At 51.7% G+C, this 13,744-nt stretch overlaps 1 protein-coding gene and 1 non-coding gene across 7 annotated transcripts; one reads left to right on the plus strand and one right to left on the minus strand.

Moving 5' to 3' along the window:
- Nucleotides 1-576: 576 nt before the first annotated feature.
- On the plus strand, nt 577-649 carry TRNAG-CCC (transfer RNA glycine (anticodon CCC)). Its single transcript has one exon. It is a non-coding gene; the product is annotated as a tRNA-Gly (tRNA).
- A 2,268-nt stretch (nt 650-2,917) lies between these two features.
- Nucleotides 2,918-11,055, minus strand: LOC101282547 (kallikrein-6). Of its 6 annotated transcripts, none has more exons than XM_049703516.1 (6): nt 10,830-11,055; nt 9,266-9,313; nt 8,634-8,790; nt 5,575-5,822; nt 4,356-4,492; nt 2,918-3,561 (listed from the first exon to the last, which is right to left on the minus strand). In XM_049703516.1, the coding sequence occupies exons 1-6, from the start codon at nt 11,038-11,040 to the stop codon at nt 3,409-3,411; spliced, it is 954 nt and encodes a 317-aa protein (XP_049559473.1). In that variant the 5' UTR covers nt 11,041-11,055; the 3' UTR covers nt 2,918-3,408. The 6 variants fall into 6 exon arrangements, with proteins under 6 accessions (XP_049559473.1, XP_033273053.1, XP_004286172.1 ...); XM_033417162.2 differs by lacking the exon at nt 10,830-11,055 and adding an exon at nt 10,724-10,789; XM_004286124.3 differs by lacking the exon at nt 10,830-11,055 and adding an exon at nt 9,720-10,019.
- Between the last annotated feature and the right edge of the window lie 2,689 nt (nt 11,056-13,744).

Raw genomic sequence — 13,744 nt, forward strand, 5'->3', positions numbered from 1 at the left:
AGCGGAGGCTACTCTTCGTTGCGGTGCGCGGGTTTCTCATTGCGGTGGCTTCTCTTGCTGCAGAGCATGGGCTCTAGGCACGCGGGTTTCAGTAGTTGTGGCACGCGGGCTCAGTAGTTGTGGCTTGCGGGCTCTAGAGCACAGGCTCAGTAGTTGTGGCACATGGGCTTAGTTGCTCCGCGGCGTGTGGGATCTTCCCAGACCAGGGCTCGAACCCGTGTCCCCTGCACTGGCAGGCGGATTCTTAGCCACTGAGCCACCGGGGAAGCCCCCAATGTTTTCTTAGGTCAGTCTCCCAAGGCAAGAGAAATAAAAACAAAAATAAACAAATGGGACCTAATCAAACTTAAAAACTTTTACACAGCAAATGAGGTAAGTCTTTATAATAATGTTGGGTCCCATTTACAAACTAAGGTAATTAAATATCTTCAAGCATTTAAAAACTACATTTCTAAAAAAACCAACACACTCCATCTCTTCTGGAAGTCCTTCAGTTTTTAGGCAAACCTTCCAGAGCATGTAAATAAATTTATACATCTATGTATATTTTACTTATAAGTATGATCAACTGGGACTTCGCTGGTGGTCCAGTGGTTAAGACTCTGCACTCCCAATGCAGGGGACCCAGGTTCGATCCCTGGCCAGTGAACTAGATCCCACATGCTGCAATCAAAAGCCTGCATGCTGTAACGAAGATCCTGCGTGCCGCAACTAAGATCCTGCGTGCCGTAACTAAGATCCTGCATGCCGTAACTAAGATCCTGCGTGCTGCAACTAAGACCTGGCACAGCCAAATAAATAAGTGTATATAAATATTTTAAAAATATAAATATATATATAAATATTTTAAAATATATAAATATTTTAAAAAATATGATCAACATTGCATTCTTTCAAGTATCTCAACACTGAATATAAAGTTGGGATGACTCTAACTTAAAAATCACAGAGCAATGACCCATTCCAAGTTGAAGTCAGAAGACTCTCCCCACAGTAGATAAAATTCTAGTAGACATACAAACACCTTCAACACCAAACGTGCAGAGATTCTGCTTCCAACAATATTCATGTTAAGGGTCGGGCCTTCAAACATTTCCATGCTCATTTTGAAAACATATCAGAATTGGAAGAAGATGTTAGCAGAGCAGTTAGGACCCCAAACTCTGGCGCCAGCCCCCCCGGCATTCAATTCTGACTTGACCACCTACTGTCTTCGAGACTTTGGGCAAACCATGTTACCTCTCTGTTATTATTGTTAGTATCCATTAAGGAAGATGATTTCCTCTCAGTTAACGGAAGTTGATTTGGGTCTGGACGTTCATTGATTGGCTTCTTCCTCGTGATCCCAGTGAATTTCATGCCCCGATTTATTCTTCATAACTTCTAAAAGGGGTTGGTCAAGGTGGGCCCGGGCCATCACGTGACTTAGTATTTTCATGTACTCATAAAAAGTCAATTACTCCCTCCCATCGCAAAAATTTCACCTTTGGTAAATTTCACCTTCATAAAATTTCACCTTTCTTTGGTTCTTGAGGCATCTAAGTGTGCTTTTTCTCAAATCTAAAGATCTTTAGACTCGAGAGACCCTGCTCTTTCCATATACTGCCTCTGTCTTTGGACCGCATAGCTCTTCTATCATAAAATGACACACGACTGACTTTGAATATCTCCTATGGTGTGGCCGCTCTGTGTAACGATTTCCAGCTTCGTTCTACTCTATGCTGGGCAAAAATAAGGTTGCGATAAATGTTTGTGAAGCAAATGGACCGTTGTGTCTGGTTCTCCCTCTGTTCCTAAATATTTCTCTGCTCGAAACTTCAGCTCCCATGTTGGGCCCTCTTTTCCCTTTCTCTGGGGAGCCACTTACTGTCCCATTCGCCTTCCTGGGAGGATGCCTGGCATAGATGTCGTTTTGTCTTTCTTGGAGCTGGTGCAGTGGGTCAAGAGAGGAAGGCCTCTCTGAGGACAGGGACAGACCTGGGGCTTGGGGATAGGTGTGCGTGCATCAGTGTGGGATCACGCGCGGTGCACGTGGGTGGAAGAACCCCAGAAAGCATGTAGAAGCCTGGGTCCTCACCCAGTTCTGCCTGTCTGCCCCCCTCATTTTGGGGAGGGCCTCCAGTCTCTACACCTCCCTGCCCATCCCCCTCTCCTCAAATGGACTGCAATGAGATCTTTCAAATACCCACATCTGACCCTGTCCTTCCTTTTCTCAAGGCCCTCAGGATCAAGGTCAAGTGCTTCTGCCTTGTACTCAGGGCCCAACGCCATGTTCCAGTGACCTACTTTCCCAGCCACGTCACCTATTTCTCTGGCCTCAAACCCCAGCCCCCACCAACCTGGATGATTTGCCATCTCTGGAACACAGCAGATGTTCTCACACTCCCAGACTTTTCTACAGGTCATTAGCATCTTGAGTGTGCCACCCACCCAAACTTCTCCCCACGGTGAATTCATATTCAGCCTCCCTTCCAGCTGTCCCAGCCCCAGCCCCTGCTCAGCCCTCATCTTCTCTCCCTGCACCATCACTTCTACTCCCCCCGGCCTCTGGTCCATCCCGCACATGGCCCCAGAGCTGCTTCTGCTCTCCTCCCTTCCATGGCTCCCCACTGCTCTCAGGAGAAGCCCTAGCCTCTCAACCTGGGCTCTGTGGTCTTCTGGGATGTGGACCCTGCTCTCTTTACCTCCCATCACTCTTACCCACACACAGTGGCCTCCCAGCCCCCTCATCGCCCTGCTTTTGCTGCTACAGAGGGAGTTTAGCGGCGAAAGCCACCCCTCAGGGCTAGCTAGGTGGAGGAGACAAGGATGTCTTCCCAGGGAGGAGAAAAATCAGTTTGGGCTGTAAAAGGGAACTAAGGGTACCTGGGCTTCAGAGAGGCAGAGGCGGGATAAAAGCAAAAAGTACCACTAATAATAAAATTCACTCTTTATTGTTCACACGGGTGTGCCAGGCACCGCGGTATGTGTTTCACGTGTTTACAGCCTTGAATCTCCCCAACAACGTAGCCACCGCCTTATGAGGGATATACGATTATTATCCTTATTTTAGAGATGAGAAAATCTACACGCTGAAGGAAGGCACTCCCGCGGTTGCACGGCTAAGCAAGTGGGGGAGCTGGGAGCCCAACTCAGGTTCGGCCAGACTGGGGACCCCTTCTCTGTAGGAAGAAGTCGAGCCCGTGGAATAACTGGGGAGGGAGAGGTGCTTGGAAGGGATTTTCCTGTATCTCTTCGTGGCAGGGTTGAGACCTTAGCTGGTGTTCCCATCACTCCTAGTGATGCAAGGATGGGGCCGGAGTAAAATCAGGGAGGACTTGTGCTGTGGTGTCATCACTTTTATTAAGCATTAAGGGTCGGGTCTGGGCAGGTGGGGGAAGGTCAAGAAGTGCAGGTCACATATCAGGATCAGTTGGCCTGAATGGTTTTTCGGATCCAGTGGCCATATCTGCAGACGTCGGTGTAGACGCCTGGCTTCTCCTTGGATCCGCAGGGGACGTTACCCCATGACACAAGGCCTCGGAGACGGTCGCCACACACCAACGGACCCCCAGAATCACCCTGTGGTTAAAGAGGGACAGAGTCAGATACAGGCTCGCAGAGAAGGAAAGCCGGACAGAAGGAGACACAGAGACATGTAGAGAGGGGGAAAGACACTCAGAGATGGAGAGAAAGACACACATACGGAGAGAGAGAGACAGACAGATACAAAGTCACAGAGAGGGAGATAGAAGAGACTGAGGGAGACTCAGAAACGCAGAGATCTCTAAAGAGGGGACAGATGGTCTCAGAAATGGGGCTCATCTGCTGCCCTTCCTTTGCATCCAACTCACTTGTACCACTTTTCTCTCTCTTTGTCTCTTTCTCCCACTTGGCTGGTCTCTGCAGATCCTTCAACGCACAGGGCTCAGTTTTGGCACCAAAAGGAGAAATCCAATGGACGATGGTGGCAGAAACCCAAGTTCCAAGCATTTGGGAGTCGGGATGGAGCCCCGTCTCTCCCCGGCTATGGTCCCCCTTCTGCACAGTGTGGTTATTTCCAGGCAGAACTCGTGGGGATTCTGTTGGAGCAGGGACAGCCTCCTGGCACCATCTGCCTCCCTACTGTGTCTCTGTGGTTCCTGATCTCTTCATCTCCATCCTTGTCTCTGCATTTCCTGTCTCTGCTGACTGACTTTTTATCTCTGCCTGTCCCCGATGGTGTTTCTGTGTATCAAATTGAGTCTCTCTCCCTTATCATGCCTCTGATTTTCACCCAGCCTGTCTCTGTAAAGCTCTAGTTTGGCCCGTGTATCTGTCTCTTCCTGCCCATCTCTGTCCTTGGCTATGTAACTGGTGGGTCCTGGCGTCCTCACCTGGCAGGAGTCCTTCCCGAGCTTCTCATCCCCGGCACACACCATGTTTTGGGTGATCTCGCCAGGGTAGGCACGCTCACACTCCTCACGGGGCACCAGGTGGAGGTATGCACACTGGATGATGTTAGGGAAATCACCTGCAAAGAGAGATGGGCCAGGATCACTTCACAACCCACCCTTCCCATCGATCCTCCAACACCTATAAATCCTCCCTCCCCTATTGGACCCTATTTCCCAATGGTTCCCTTTTTCCTGTTTGTCGCTCATTCTCAAAACCCACTTCCATTGCCTGACTCCTGATTGGTCCCTCTTTCCATCAGTCTTCCCTCACATTGGCCTGTCTTCCTCACTAATTACCCCTTCTCTACCAGTTCTCATTTCCTATTGGTTTTTCCTTCTCTTAGTTCCTGCCTTCACTTATCTCGTTTCCATTGGTCCCACCTTCTTCAGTAGTTCAGCTGACCTCTAGACCCTCTTCCTCTATTAGTCCCTCCTCTGTTATAGCCCATCCTCCTTCATTGGACCCTTCTTGCCCATTGGCTCATCCTGATTGGTCATCACTTGACTTTTGGTCTTTCCTAACTGGTCCCTTCTTTCCCCGTTTGTTCTCCCTTCTATTGGCCCTTCATCCAAAGGTCTACTCCCTCACTGCTTCTTTCCTAAATGGCCTCATCCTCCCCCATTGGTTCTCCTTCCCTTTATGGCCCTTCCCTCACTGGCCTACCCTCACTGGTTCCTGCTGATCTATTGTTTCTCCTCTAGTCCTTCTTCTAGTGACCCCTCTTGACCACTGACTCTTCTCAATTGACCCTTCCGCCATTAGCTTTCTCTACACTGTTGGCTTTCTCAGTTCACATCTTTCAGCTGGCTCCCCTGCTTCTTCCATTAGTTCCTCCTCCATTTATCCTTTTTTCATCATCAGTGCATCCTGGTTGGTCCCTTTTGACAACTGGCCCCCTTCCTGATTAGTGTCTCCACAGTGACCCTCCCTCCTCATTGACCCTTCATCTTACGGCCCACATCCCCATACCATTCACCTGTTGGTCTACTTTCTCCATTGGCTGTTCACTCATTGGCCCAACTCCCATATTTGCCCTCCCTCCCCATTGAACTTTCACCCACTCATACACTACCCCATTGATTCTCACCGTTAACCCACCTCCCCATGACCCATCACCCATTGATGATGGGTCAACTGCATCATTCTCCCCCTACTGACCATCTGCCGTCTTGCCCCAGCCTAGGATGTGGCAGCTGGTGTGGTTGGCTGCGCAGTCACTTTCCAGGGACAGGGGCTGTATGTGTGCAGAGAATTTGGCTGGACGTGACAGGCGCAACAGCATGATGTCCTGGTCATGGATGGCGGCGTTGTAGCCAGGGTGGACCACAGTCCGGACAACAGAGCTCTCCTCCTGGAAACTCTCCCTTTGCTGAAGGTTGTGCTTCCCCAGGTAGACCTGAAGATTCCTGGGAAAGAGAAGGGCTGGGTCTCACCTGGCGCCCTTGGGCTGCAGCTGAGACTCCAGAGGGGGTTACGGTGGGAGGTGGGGTAGCCTGGTACACCATGAACCATCCGGTCTTCTCCCCTCACAGTCTTTCCAGCTCAGTAAATGACAGCTCCACCCTTCCAGAATAACCCGGAGACTATCCTTGACTCTGTATTTCTTGACTCACCTCCCAGCTGTCCAGAAATCCTTTTGTCTCTCCAAAGCATATCCAGAATCTGACCACTTCTCACCTCTCCCACTGCTGCCATCTTGGTCTGAACCACCATAATCTCTTACCTGGACTACAGTCTCACTGGACTCCTGGCTTCTACCTTTGCCCCTCTATAGTCTGTCCTCCACAAAGCAGCCAGAGCTATTTTAACAATATAAGCCAGCTTTGTCCCTCCTGTGCTCAGAACCCTCCTGTGACTCCCATCTTGCTCAGAATAAAGGCCAAAGTTCTCACTGTGACCTACAAGGTTCTGTACAATCCGTCCCCATCGCTTGTCAGTTATCTCCCAGTCTCCCCCTTCTCCTTCTGTTCCAGCCACACCGGCTTCCCTGCCTTTCCTTGAACACAATAGTCATCCTCTCACCCCAGGGCCTTTGCACTGGCTGTTTTCTCTGCCAGCGACTCTTTCCCCCAGATATCTGCATGCCTCACTCCCTCACCTCCTTCAAATGTCACCTTCTCAGTGAGGCCTTCCCTGAAGACCCAATTAAAATGCAAGTATCCACCCCAACAGGCAAGTTCTAGCTCCCTCTCCTGGTTTCCCTTCCACCAGAGAACCTAACATCACCATCTGACACACTATATATGTATTGTTAAATATGTACTTGTTTTACTGTCTCCCTCTGCCACAGCCGTGCTATTCGATCGAAGTTTCTGTAAGGATGGAAATATTCTCTATCTGCACTGTTTGAAACAGTGACCACTGACCACAGGCGGCTACTGAGCCCTTGAAGTGTGGCTAGTGGATTTGGAAATTCGTTTCATTTTTATGAATGTGAATTTAATTGGCCATATGTTGCTAATGGCTACTGCATTAGATGACACAGCTCTAGAATATCAAGGTGGGATTTTTGTTTTAGGCAGATACATCCTCCTCGGTGCCTAGACCAGTGTCTGGCATAGGATAGGTGTTCAATAAATATTTGTGAAATGGATCAAAGCATTACTCCCTTGCTCAGAAACTTTCCATAGCACCCCATTACCCTCAGAATAAAGCCCAAGTGCCTTATCCCACTATCCACTGACCCTCAGTGAACCAGTAACTTTCTTTTCTTAGAACTCTTCACATTGTTCCCACTTCTTTGGTCCTTGCGTTTCCTCTGCCCTGGCTGCTCTGCCCCCTTTCTCATTTTCCATGCCTCAGTTTGAATTTCATCTCATCAGAAAGTCCTTCCGGACGCCTCCCTCCATCGAAAGCAGGAACCTCTGTTCTTTTCTCTCATGGAACCATCCCTGTTTATTCGCCTTCACTGGACTTAGAGTCATTTGTAATTGTATGGTTTGTCGAGGATTCTAGAACTGTCTTCCTGCACCTTTCTGCTCCTGCGTCCCCGAGGGCAGAGACTCTGGGTATCTCCCCATCTGAGTCTTTGCTGAATTCCCACTGCCCAGCTCAAATCTGGCCCTTAGTGGGTGCTGTTGGCCAATGTGCGCTGAATGAATGAATGAGGATGGTGGGAGTGATGCCAGGTTTACCAGCGCTTGGGGGAGACCACCCTGGGGGGGGGGGTCCTTGTGTCCATGACCCTGCAAGGTGAGACCCCTGTTGGGGTCTCTCCCGGCTCCCACTGGGATGTGACACTTGCTCCTTCTCTGAGCTTCAGTTTCCTCAGAAGCCAAGAGTCCCTTATTGTGGGGGATTCCAGGAAAGGTATAGAAACTGCCTACCTGGGTACGTGGCCCATAGTTAGCGTGGAAAAAAATGGTGGTTCTTGTTCATCAAACTAGCGGTTATTAGTGCCCTGAGGATTAGCCCTGGGTCCTTTACAGTCCTCTATCTATGCCCACTTTTTGGATGATCTCATCCCATCCCGTAGCTTTAGATAACCACCTGTTTGTGGTATTTCAAGCCTTAATGTTTACCTCCATCTCTGACCTCTCCCCTGAGCGCCAGCAGACAGCCTGGCATCCTTCCTGAACACCAGCCAGGTACCTGAGACTCACCTTGGCTAAAACAAAACGTCTGATGCTCCCCCACCCATATCCAAACTGCTCCTCTTTCCTTCTCCCCCGACTCAGAGAAAGACACATCCAAACAGCCAGTTGTTCTAGTCCCTTCCCCAGACAAGCCCTGCTTGTTCTCTTTCTCTCCCATTCCACACCACCAAGTCCTGCTGACTCAGCCTCAGGACCCCTCCCCGGGTTTTCAACTCCGCTCCATCCCCGGGGCCACCATCCTGGTCCATCTCAGGACAATGGCGACAGCCTCCACGTGCATCCCTTCATCCCCCGCCCAGTTCACTTTCCAGAGTTTTTTTAAAAATGGAAATCAGATCATGCTGCTTCCCTGATTAAAACTCTGTGTGGCTCCCCCCAGCGCTTAGAATTAAATCCATCGCTCCCTACAGGGCCCTGTAGAAGGTCAGTTCATCAAAGCAGCAGTTTTCTTGTTTTCTTCACTGCGATATCCCCGCAGTGTATTTAGTAATCAATTAAATACTGGCCAGTTGAACCTGGTTATCAGATGGCCTCGCGATGGGACAGGGAGATGTGTGAAGTCTGCAAGACGCCCGCAGGGTCTAATTGCAACCACTCCTCATTCACAGCGTGGAGACTCACGGTTTTTTGCAGTGGGCAGCGGTGAGGACCCACAGTGGGTGAATGAGGACCCCCCCACAGAGCAAGTGGCCTGAGATGTAAAGGGCAGCTTGGTAGGGGTGAGACGTCTGCTCACAGGGTCCACCATGCAGCACCTTATTCTGTTCCTCTGTCTGGGCTGAGGGAGGGAAGGTCTGAGTCAGAGAGAAGGTCTGGAGACATCAGGTACCTCCCCGCAAGGTGAACCCCATTGCTGTCTTAATCATCAAGGTCTTCTCCATCCCCATGCCCCAAACCAACCCCACCCTCAAACTCTTCCTCAAACCCACCCTTCTTCATCTCAATCCCCATCCCCATCCCCAAAGCCATCCCTAAGCGTTCTTGTCTTTAACCCCACCTCCAGCCAGTTTCCCCATCTCTAACCCCATCTCCCAAGCCAAACTCATCCTCAAACCCTTCCCCATCTTCACGGCCACCTCCCACCCCTTCCCCATCTGCATCCTTCGTCCTTAATTTAACCCCTGTGTCTTCCTCATTTGAAACCCACCCCCCTCCATCCTCATGTGTATCCCCATCCCAGTTCCAATCTCTTCCCCATCAACAACCCCCACCCCATGCCCAAACAGCCCCCTGCCCCTCCCATTTTGGCCTACCTGCAGCGACCAGAATCAGTGTTACAATCAGCGTCTTCAGGGCCATTCCTGAGAAGGGAAGCCAAGTGCTCCATGAGTCCCGGCCTCAGACTTCGCCCAGTCTCCTCCCTCTCCACCCGCCTCCTCTTCCCCTTCCTCCCCAGCCTGCCCTGCTCTCCTGAGCCTTGACTTCTGTCTTCCCTGTTTAGCCTCTTGATTTCTTGTCTCCCTGACCCATGTCTTCCATCTGAGGGTCCCCCGGAGGCGGGCGCCAGAGAGGACCCAGAACCTGCTGCTCACGGCGCACCTCACATTATTTTTCTATCCTCGGCTTCAGTCTGCCTGCTTAGTAACAGGAGGAGGGAGGGCCCCTGACGTTCTTCCCTCTATGGGATTTCTCCTCCTCCCTTTGGCTCAGTGCTTACCTGTTGCTCAACCCCACACCTGTAGGTTCTGGTGGGAGGTGTGATCTTACCTGCTGGGGGCCGGCTGCCTGGGGGTCGACTCTTGGGTTGGGGGCAGGGACAGTACGTGTCACAGGCAGACAGAAAGGGAGACAGACAGAGAGTCAGAAATGCAGGGAACCGCGGAGAGAGAAGTGATGCTGAAAACACAGAGGACGCCTCGAGAGTCAGAGACGGAGGGCAGAAAGCAGAGGATGTAGGGGCTGTGGCGCCCAGGGCCTGGCAGACAGACACCCTGAGCTCCCTGGCCCCCCCGGAAGAGACTGGTCCTGTCCTCAGATGCTCCTGGTGTGTCCTTTTAATCTCTGCCTCCCCGGGTTCCCGAGGCAGGAGGGGGACCCGCCCTTTTCCTCCTCACCCAGGCCTCCCACGCATATTCCTCCCACCCTCCCACAGCTCCCCGCCTGATGGCCCCCCTGACCCCGGCTTCCAGGGAGGGCAGTGCAGGTCCCTGAGTGCACTGGGGGCCCGGGTTCCCAGGTCTGAGGGAGGAGGGGGCTGGGGGCTGAGTATTCCGGACCTTCAAGGAGAAAGGAGCTGGGAGTCTGCACACCTGGATCTAAAGGAAGGAAGGGCAGAAGCTTGTTCTCCTCAGTTCCTAGACTTCTAGGTCCTTGAGCAAGAAAGGATCTGAGGGGCTTCCCTGGTGGCGCAGTGGTTAAGAATCCGCCTGCCAATGCAGGGGACACGGGTTCGATCCCTGGCCCGGGAAGATCCCACATGCCGCGGAGCAGCTAAGCCCGTGCGCCACAACTACTGAAGTCCGCGTGCCTAGAGCCCGTGCTCCTCAACAGGAGAAGCCACCGCAGTAAAAAGCCCGCGCACCGCAACGAAGAGTAACCCCCGCTCGCCGCAACTAGAGAAACCCCGCAGGCAGTAACAGAGACCCAGTGCAGCCAAAACATAAATAAATAAAAATAAATTAATTAATTTAAAAAGAAAGAAAGGATCTGAGGACCCAAATGCCTGCGTCCCAGGCAAACACACAGAACCCCCTGTCCTCCTGGACTCCCACCTCTCACGTGCTCTGGGGCCTGCAGGCTGTCACTCCTGGGTTCAGCACCCTTGGGCACCGGGAACCAGGCCCCACGGGTTCAGTGGGGTTGGGGTGACTCACGCACCTGCCTGTAAGTCCCTCTGTGGGTGCTGGAGAACCTCAGTGTCCTCGCGAGACGCAGCAAAACCAGCCAGCAAGAAAGCGTGTGTCACCAAGCTGGTACCCGCCCCTGCCCCAGGCTGTGGTGCAGACCCAGGCGCTGTGGGGAAAGGGCCTTCGAACAATCGGGCTTTGTCTGTCCCCAGCACCCAGTGCCATGCTCCTGTCAGCTCCATTTCTCAAGCTCTCTTCCGGGCAGGTGGACGGCCAGCTGCATCAATAGCTTCCCTTTATCTCTATCTGACAGTCCTGTTGCTGTCCTTTGAGTGTCCACCCACCTCTGCCCGGATATCAGGACTCTTGACCCGCCTGGTCCCCCTTCTCCAAGTTTCTCGGTGTCCAGCTCTCTCCCTGGCCATGGCGGAGGGTGCCTCCGTGTCTGTCTCTGTTTGTGTCTCTCCACCCCTCTGCCTCTTTCTCCATATTTTTCTCTGTATCTCTGTCTTTCCCCTTGATTTTCCAAGTCTCCGTTAACACTCTCTAAATCTCTCCTTACCTCTCCTAGGTTCCACCTGCATTTCCAAGAGAAGCATGTGTACGCACAGAGGGGAGTTAGCTCCTGCAGAAGGGGTGGCATGGGAGAGGGCAGCGGGGGAGCTAGCGGGACCCAGGAGGATTTCAGGACTTGTTGATGAGATTTAACGTGTACAGAGAGACACAGAAATAAATGGGAATGCAGGAAGAGTGTGATGAGAAACGGGGGTCCAGGAAGCTATGGGGGGATCCAGGAAGATTTGAAGAGGTGTCTTTAAACTTGGGCGTTTTAGTCAGGAGGAGAGAGGTAGTTAAAGGGTCTGGTGCATGTAGGGAAATGGCAGACTGGCATGAGCTGGAGGAATGGGTGTACGTGCGGCCGCCTGTAGGGAAATGGGTGTGATAATCACAGGGACGGGCAAGATGGAAAAGGGAAGCTTTGGGGAAAGTCATTGAGCAATAAGTGCAACTGATATGAATAACGTCGACCTCAGCACCAACTTGGGCCTGGCACTGTGGGTAGCATTTAATTCTTGCATTAAATCTAATTGCTAACACCTTTGCTTCTCTCCTGTCACTCCTGGGATGAAAACCAATTTGGCATTTGATATATTCTCTGGGGCTGCTCCCCTCGCCCCCCAGTTTCCCCCAGGCCCTTCTCACTCATCTCCCCACTGAACCCAGCATCTTGTTCTCAGGACCCACCATCCTCCCAGGTACCAGGTTGGACCGCTCATGGCCCATTGATCCCCAAGTCCTATCCCACTGCCCCCTCTCTCCGTGTGGTCCCTTCTCTCCATCCCTATGTCCCCGGTCCCAGCTCAGACCTGCTTCTCTCCCACCTGGACCATTACCTCAAACTCTTCCCCTTCTCTGTATCCTTCACTTGACCTCTGAGGCATCTTCCTGTGTCAGAGCTGACATTGCCTCTGTCTGGCTCACAGCCCTGGCCTGGGTCCCCCAGCACCCACAGCGGTACTGGCCAAAAGAAATATAATGCCAGGTACACATGCATTTTTTAAAAAATAAATTTATTTATTTTTGGCTGCATTGCGTCTTCACTGCTGTGTGCGGGCTTTCTCTAGTTGCGGCGAGGGGGAGCTACTCTTCGTTGCGGTGCACGGGCTTCTCATTGCGGTGGCTTCTCTTGTGGAGCACGGGCTCTAGGCTCTCGGGCTTCAGTAGTTGTGGCACGCGGGCTCAGTAGTTGTGGCGCACGGGTTTTGTTGCCCCGCAGCATGTGGGATCTTCCCAGACCAGGGCTGGAACCCATGTCCCCTGCATTGGCAGGCGGATTCTTAACCACCCCACCACCAGGGGAGTCCCCACATGCACTTTTAAATTTTCTAGTAGCCACAATTTTTTTTAAGTAAAAAAAAAAAACCCAAAAAACAAGAGTTCATTTTAACATCTCATTCAGCCCAATACATCCAAAACAATATTATTCCAATGTGAAATCAAAATACAATTTTATTTTTAAAGATTTATTATTTATTTATTTAATGTATTTTGGCTGCGTCGGGTCTTAGTTGCAGCACACGGGATCTTCACTGAGGCATGCAGGCTCTTTCGTTGCGGCACGCGGGCTCTTCGTTGTGGTGCGCGGGCTTCTCTCTAGTTGTGGCATTCGGGTTTTCTCTCTCTAGTTGTGGCGCCCGGGCTCCAGGTCGCGTAGGCTCTGTAGTTGTGGTGCGCGGGTTCCAGAGCACGTGGGGTCTGTAGTTTGCAGCACAGGGCCTCTTGTTGAGGCGCGCGAGCTCAGTAGTTGTGGCCCATGGGCTCAGTTGCCCCGAGGCATGTGGGATACTAGCTCCCTGGCCAGGGATCGAACCCACATTCCCTGTATTGCAAGGTGGACTCTTTACCACTGGACCACCAGGGAAGTCCCCAAAATACAGTTTTAAAGAGGTGGTTTGCTTTCTTATTGTTTTGCATGATAAATGCTTGGAATCCGATGTGTCTTTTACAATTACAGCACAACTCAGTTGGAGCTGCCGCAGTTCACAAGTCAGGAGCCACCAAGGCGAGTGGCTGCCACATTCTCAGTGCAGCTCTACCCACTTGTGTTCCTGTGCTCCAGCCACGGAGATTACTTGAAGCTTTCCTGAACCATTCCATGTCTTCTAACCTCTAGGCCTTCGCCTAGGCTATTCCCGCCTCCCAGAATGCTCTTCCCAGCTTCTCCTGGTAACAACTTGTCCTTCAAGTCTTTGTTTAAACATTACCTCCTTCAGGAAGACTTCCCTGAACACCACCCAACTTCCAACCCTCTGCAGATGGGTTAGTCACTCTCAACTAAGATCCCACAGCAGGTGCCTCCTTCATGTCACGCTGGAGGGTGACCGTCTGGATCCACACCCACCTTCCCCACTGGACCATGAGCTCCTTGAGCGTAGGCGCTGGTTC

This window comes from Orcinus orca, chromosome 20, assembly GCF_937001465.1.
Source record: "Orcinus orca chromosome 20, mOrcOrc1.1, whole genome shotgun sequence".
NCBI lineage: Eukaryota > Metazoa > Chordata > Mammalia > Artiodactyla > Delphinidae > Orcinus > Orcinus orca.